This window comes from Dermacentor andersoni, chromosome 9 (genome assembly GCF_023375885.2).
Source record: "Dermacentor andersoni chromosome 9, qqDerAnde1_hic_scaffold, whole genome shotgun sequence".
In the NCBI taxonomy this organism is placed as follows: domain Eukaryota; kingdom Metazoa; phylum Arthropoda; class Arachnida; order Ixodida; family Ixodidae; genus Dermacentor; species Dermacentor andersoni.
In genome coordinates this window covers 76,272,532-76,280,061 of record NC_092822.1, presented here as the reverse complement: position 1 = coordinate 76,280,061, position 7,530 = coordinate 76,272,532, and the positions used below count along the sequence as shown (strand labels likewise).

The 7,530-nt window shown below is 45.7% G+C and overlaps 1 protein-coding gene across 1 annotated transcript; it reads right to left on the bottom strand.

Moving 5' to 3' along the window:
- Positions 1-513: 513 nt before the first annotated feature.
- LOC126527824 (major centromere autoantigen B-like) lies at positions 514-2,091 on the bottom strand. The gene has a single exon (XM_050175675.1). It carries the CDS (start codon positions 2,089-2,091, stop codon positions 514-516), a length of 1,578 nt encoding a protein of 525 aa, XP_050031632.1.
- Between the last annotated feature and the right edge of the window lie 5,439 nt (positions 2,092-7,530).

Below are 7,530 nucleotides of genomic sequence, written 5' to 3'. Positions count from 1 at the left end.
CATCTTCCCCCTGCAATACTCTTTTGTGGAAATAAAGCATACATACATACGTTATATGTCATTTCACCCTTCAGGCTGTCATTAAGATGTATCAACTTGCCCAAGACTATAGCAGTTTTGTTCTTTCAAATGAAACGCTAGAAAGATATTACCTACTAGCATTTTTTTAGCATCACCACCTTGCACTTACATGGTTAATACAGCAAATTTTTTCTCTTCAATCATGCACTTTGGCAAGTGCGTGCAATGCAATATCTACATCAAGCCCTACAACCTACCACAGGTGCTGCAATTACTGCTATAATGGCCACGCACAAAGAAATGAATATTTTTTCTAAGAAGCTTTGTGGCCTAAGATATTTATTTTATTATTTTGAACCTTCTTACATATTGAAGCAATGTGCTCTAAACTATTAGAGCCTGGAAGTCCCACATGGCTTAGAATGATGCTGTCCTTCATTTGCAACATGTGTTTTGACAAAAACAACATTTCAGGTTTTTGCTGCTCACAACTCACTTGAAGAGGGTGTTGTAGAATGTGCACTCTAGAGCACGATATGCTTTCAACGCCTGTTCACCACACTCGTTTTGGCAGAGAAAGAGGCGGATAGTGTCGAGTGCTTTCAGAGCATCGCGCGCTGTGACAACCCTTTGTGTTTCGCCTTCGTCACCAACCAGTGGTTCATCCAAGGCAGAGGTCTCATCCACAGCTTCGACAGGCTCAATTTTCACTTCCACACCACCGTACATAAGCTCTTCATCTGTCTGGACATACGCAGCATCACACGGCTCGCTTTTGACTTCTACCTCATCGAACACAAGCTCTTCATCTGCTTGGACATAGTTATCTGAGGGCCCGTTGTCAGCGTCCATCGCACTGCCCACCGCCTCATCCCTTTCCAGTTCACCGGTGGCCAAGTGTGACAGAATGCATCCTCGGAACCCGCAAGCCTTGAAGGCAGCTCGAACGACATCTTGCTCGAGCGAGTCCCAGGACGTTGCGACAAGCGACAAGGCGACAAGGAGCGTGGGCCTCGCTTCCTCTGGCTGATCGGCCAGTATGGTCAGCCTCTTGAGCAGGAACGTTCGGTAAAGCTCCTTGAATCGCCTCAGTATTCCCACGTGCAGCGGATTCTGGTCGCTGGTAGCCAAGTCTCCGCGGGCGAGGGAGTACAAGCGAATGTTCGTGAAGTCGCACCTGACGGCGGCCGCTTCAGCCAGGTCCCGGGCCAGGAAGACGGCGACGATGCGTTTCTCGGACCGCATGCGGCTGTCCACGCTGACTAGATACTGCTCCAACGCGTCGATGGGGAACCGCGACAGATCCTCCGCACTGGCAAGGTAATTGCAGGGCGGGTTGCAAACGCCTCGCAGGTTCCTGGGATTCAAGCGGCGGCCGACGACCCACGGTGCTAGTTTGTCTGTGCAGTCTTCGTTCACGCCCAGAATGACGCCAACTCGGTTCCCACGGCGTGGAACTGTCGCGTGGTTCGTGTCGAGGCCCAGCAGCGCGCCGCCCGCCTCCGGCTGCGCAAGGTCTGAAGGCAGGAGTGCGTAGTAGAGTTGCGACCAGCCGACGACGTAGACGTTGCGCGGGTGGTACTGCTCTCTGACATGGAGAAACGCGACGAGGTCGTCTGGTTCGCCCCTCTGCCTAGAGGAAGAGGCACGACGCTGGGCTGACGGCTTCTTTTTGCAGCGCGCAAAGCCGTGGCGCTTTTTGAAGCGGCACAGCCAGCCAGTACTGGCCGTGAAGCCGTCGATGCCCATGCTGCTTGCCACCCCTTCGGCCATCTCTCGCATTTCTTCGAGGCTCGGTCTCGCTCCTGCGTCGGACACCTCACTCATCCAGGAGAACATGAAGTCGTCGAGCTTCTTGTGTCGTCCCGACCTTGTCGCGCGGCACGAAGGGTCAAAGCGCTGGACATTGGCCTCGATGCTCTCTCGCCTTTCGACGAGGGTGCATAGCGTCGACATGGGGATGTCGAGTTCCCGGGCGAGTACTCTGCGCTTGGCTGTCGGGTTCTCATCGACGAACTTTAGTATCTTGATCTTTTCGTCGAGGGTCAGGGAACGTCGCTTGCGCGACATTGTGGATCCTTTGTGGCGAACGATGCAAGTTGCGATAGCGAACTTCCCAAATCGCGCGCAACAACGCATCTACAGCCCCTTGCTGGCTTCCTCCAATGGATTGCCTTGGATTGGTTTTAATTTTATCTTTGTCACTTGACGCACTGGATTGCAGCGTGGATTGCAGTGTCTGTTTTAGCCAAGTCGTTCGCCCGTTCAGTTCATGGATTCAAGTTTCGGCGGTCCGCTACTCGTTCTACGCTCGCAGAAAATTCCAGGGTAATGGTTTCTCTTTAAAAACCTGCAATTGCTTCAGCGCACATACACAGTGACGGAGAGTGGATGTGTTATTAGAATCCGTGATCTGTGCGACCAATCGTGCGGCTAGTTATTGCACGCGGATAGTCACTGAAGATGTTCGTGACTATCCTCGCGCGCTTCAGCTATTCGCAAGCGAAGTCTGTCGGGTCGGCTACCGCTCACATTCTCGTCTCAACGCTTGTTGATTATCTTGCTCTGACACTAGTTGCTGTGCGACACGGATGTCAGAGACATCGTAGTGTTTAGGGCGCTGTTTCGACGCATTGGGGAAGAGTAGACGTGCAACAAAAACTGAAAATAAATTACCAGACGCCAGTGCACTGAAAGTGCACCGAGCAAATCTGGGCCGAAAGAACGAAATCGTATGTTTGTTGTTGTCTTTTGCATTCAGGGACGCGCATTTTTCTCTTACAAACGTACCAAAATGATTTTGCGCTTACCGCTGCTCTTACTGAAATTTCGCAGAGAAATTGAATTTTTTAGCTCTGATTGTTCAATATAATGCCACACTTACGTGTCTGGTTTTTCAGAAGAGTAAATTTCAAAGTTGCCTCCGTCTACAGGGAAGCTTGCGGCTGCGAAGCCGGCGCAAACGTTACTTTAGCACGCTTCAGCCAACATTAAAACTGGATATATGGATATATGCTCTGAGCGTCCCCTTTGAAAAGGATATACTTTTTTTTTCTTTCTCTTTATTTGATTCATTGCATACACGCAATACACAATACTGTTTGCACCCACAGCCTTGGTGGCTAGTTTGGGGTCCAATAACAAAATAGACATAAGAAGAACAGCGCACTTGTTGTATGAGACAACTTAAACACGTTATTAAAGCATTTTTACAGGGAAAATATAGGATAAACAAAAGACGATGTTATGACAACAGGGGATGCAAATGGAAAGACCCTGTCAACATTCATGAAAGAAGTTTTTCAAACATTGTGCAAAGTTCTGGCTAGTCTTTACACCGTGTGGGAGTGCATTCCATATTATACCACTGTTGAACTCCACGAGTCTCTGTCCATATACATTGTGACATGGTTAGTTGGTTGTACCACCAAGCACTCTTTCTTATTTTGCCAAATGTCTTACCTATGCTATTATTTATTTATTTTTTCACTGTGAGGAAATGCCCAGCATAATTTTTTCTGAACCATTGCTGCGAACTTTATTTGCAGTGTCTCTACTTTTCTGCCTCCAATCATCTTTTACTAATCTCTGTTATGGACATGTAATCCCTGAACCCATAGAGTTTCATACAATAATTACTAGAGGGAACTCAGGCACTGGTGTCTACTGGAGCAAGGGAATGATAGGTAGTACATGGATTTACCTAAACTTTGTCCCTTTGGCTTCAAACAAATTTGCGACTGTGTAAACTCATTATTTTCAACAAAGTACTGCATAATAAATAATTAACTATCTATTAGAATTGTCCACTGACAGGATTCAAGTGCAGGACCTCCAGCACAAAAGCCCAACATTGAAACCATTACGGCATGGATGCATACATCGACAAGCAGCATAAAACGTCCTCATGAATTTCTTGTGGGCAAGCCAGTGCCTTGAGGTGTTTGCCGTGTTTTGACTTGGCCGCCCCGACAAGCTGAACTATTGCAATTAGTAGGGATCCTGCATGTTTGCAGTCTTCTGCACTTAGAAAAGTATAAATTGCTCAGAAATTTACAACAATGAAGGCAGATAAAGCAAAATAAACCAAGCCACAGGAACGTCTGAATCCACAAGCACGGATATCAGACAAATCCATCATTTCTGTGGTGGCTAACCGATTGCAGTGCCAGAGTTCCCTCGAGTAACTATTGCAGGAAACTGTATGTCTGAACCAAAGGGCTTCAAGGAGGCCAGCAGAGCTTAAGCTGACAGCTGGGTAAATATCTTCATGTTCCAATAAAACATGTTCCATATTTTCCCTAGCTTTACCGCAGCAAGCATATGCTTCTTCTTTCTTTGTGTACGTCCCTTTATAACTATGCATTTTAAGGCAACCTGATCTCGCTTCGAAAAGTAAAGAGCTTCCCTAAGAGTTATCATAAATTGTTTCTTTCCCGATTTCATTTATACCTCACTCACAGCTGCCATTTGATTGCCATCAAGTCTTGATTGTACCTCTGACTTCAAGCAAACATCCACATTTCCAAATGTAAGTCCTGGAACCATTACACCTTTCCACATACCCTGGAGCACCTTGTACCTATTGTATACCCATAGCGCTCTGTGTTTCATTATGGCTGCATATCTCTTCCCCTTTGCCATAATTGTTTTTCCCTGTGGTTCTATGTATCTATTTTCCTTGTTTGTCCATACCCAAGGTATTTCCTTGCCCTGTGTTTACACTGTCTGCTCACTGTTTTCATTGAATACCATAGGACCTGGTTCTCTAATGCTATTTCAGTCCTAAATTGTCACGTTGCTGTCCAGAAGCATTAGCCAGACGTTGCATATTGCTTTGGCTGTTTGCAAGCGACACAATGTCATCCGCATAAAACAAACCTGGGAGCTGCTGCTCAACTATCATGCTCGCCTGTTTGTACGAAAGATTAAACCTGACACTGATTCCTTCTAGCGCCCTTTCCATCTTTACCATGTACCTCACAAACAACGGGGATAAACAGTACCCCTGTCTCAGTCCCTTCATGATATCAACGTTTTCCTCGCTCCTCATCCCTTCCCATTGAATACAGACGGTATTTTCTAGGTGAATCTTCCTCAAAAGCTCTATACCGTCATTGCCTAAGCCATCCCCTTCCAGAATATCCCACAAAAATGTTGCAGTTCACATTGTGATACACTACAGTAATGTCTAAAACCCACATATGACAGTCTCCTTTCTTCATTGTCATTATGATTTATTGACTCTTAAAGGGACACTAAATGCAAATACTAAGTCGACATGGACTGTTTGACTACCATTCCAAAAACCTTGCAACGCTTGTTTCGTGCCTAGAAAATACTTGGTTTACGAGAAAATTGCATCTGAAGGGTCCAAATGCCTTTTTCGCAATTCAAATGTCCCACTACCCAACCGGGGAGGTGGTGATGTTGCATACGCCATCACCACCCTTTGCTGCCATCGGTGAGTAAAACCACGCCCAACAGACAGCGCTACCAAGCCAAGACAGAGCTGTAGATTCGCTGCTGCAGCTGTTTTTTCGTCAAGTGGCGCAGGCCGTTCGGGCATCCTGTGACATCACATAGAAGTTGAATTCTCTGCTACTTGCAGTTTGTGCGAGTTTCACGAGCCAACAAAACCAGCGCAGCACTGTGCGATAACCAAACTAGTGAAACGCAAAAACGTGGGCAGCGCAGAGTCGAGCGAAAATGAAACCTTTCGACCGCCCATGTCATCTTCAAGGGTAATTTCAATTAGTTATTTTTTCTAAAGAATGATATAGAACTGGGCAAGTAGCATTTTATTTCATCTTATAATACAATACAAGAAATTCTTTTTTTTTTATTTCGATGGATGGTTGAGTACTAGTGAAAATTTAACTGAAGAGTGCTTTCGTCATCGGGCAAGTGCTTGAATGTCCCAGGGCAGTCTCTAACCATGTCCTGCATTTACCTCAATTTCTCAATTGGCAAGGGTCTGTTTGCGATAATATTGACGCCTTAGAGATTCTCGCGCACTAATCTATCAATTTAGCTTCACTTCATACTTGCCTTTAGTGTCCCTTTAAAGGGGCCCTGAAGCACTTTTCATCTAAGTGACAAAAGGCATTTGAAATGAAAATAGGCTATTTCAGAAATACTTTGCTGCAAGAAGTACTTCAATGCATTCAGCAGAAGTGGAGTTATTGGCAATCAAACACAACCTCCGCTGAGCTCCCATTCTTTCTTCAATGCCTTGCACTGCAAAGGCTACGGCACAGTGGGGTGTGCCCCCAACCTTCACAATTATGACGTCAGAAAGGAAAATGTGAAATTCAGTGCTTTGGCTGAGCATGCCGCTTCAAGCGGCCACGCAATCGACTGGGGGAAAGCACGTGTCCTTGCTAGGAAAAAGGGCTATCTCAACGCCTTTATCTTGAGTCACTCATGATTCAGACTACGCCACACACTCTGAACAGGAGCGATGGCAATCTGCCGTCAGTGTATGCACGCTGTAATGTCACGTGTTCAAGACTATTTAAGCGAGCTGCTCGAACACCTTTGTTTATTTTACCTGTGAGCAAGGCTCCCGCGTGGGAGCCAAAACGTCTTCTTTTCTTTTAAATTTTACTTTGGTTGGCGTAGTGCCCCGGGTTTTTGTTTACCTTTTAACCATGTTTCATCCCGACCAGACGGGCTTCCGTCAAACACTGAACTTCAGTGTGATTGGTTCTAAATTGCACAAATGCTGAAATTTCTTACACGAAATTTTCCACTGCCATCACCAATGCTTTTACAGCTGCTACATCAGTGGTGCCTTACAAAAACAAGTATTTCACCCCTATTAGCCCTCGGTTGACTTCGAATCTTCTGAAATGTGTTCAGAAGAGAGCGTTCAGTGTTATAACAGAGCAGCAGTAAGGGCAAATTAATTTTTTTATACTTTTAAGAGAAAAACGCCCAATCGCCACTTCCTATTATGTGTTCTAGGTTCCCCCCTCCCCGAAAAGAAAGCTCCTGGCTGCCAACTGCAAAAATCAAGTTCTCATGCCATGGATCCCAGGCATCACAAACCACCTGTACTAAGTGGCTGCTATAGGAAAAGATGATGAAGAGCTTGTCGTCAGCATGTGGAGGGGTCCCTTCAACCAAGTGTGTGACAAACACGACAGCCATGATGGTCTTGAGCATAGGGAACGGATGAGGTCAAGTAAGCATTACTGTAAATTTTATACGTCCCCTCCGCAGCATTTCTTAGAAGATCACATCTTTAGATAATAAAGCTGAACAAAAATTATAAATTTCAAATATATCTGTTCCAGCATCACCTGCATTTGTTCAGCTAAAGACCATTATAAACAGTCCAAAGTTCCAAGGCAAAGATGACTCCACTGCACACCAGTATAGGGGTGTTGTCCTTGCCTTTTTCTCCATTCAGTACGCACAGTTTTTTTTTTTTTTTTCCATAATGATGCACCGACAAGCGCAGTTTGACAGTGATTTTGGTAATTTGGAACAGATACTGAATCA

Bases quoted from the DNA above. Each gene is read 5' to 3' on its own strand.
- LOC126527824 (XM_050175675.1), bottom strand. From the start codon at position 2,091: ATGTCGCGCAAGCGACGTTCCCTGACCCTCGACGAAAAGATCAAGATA.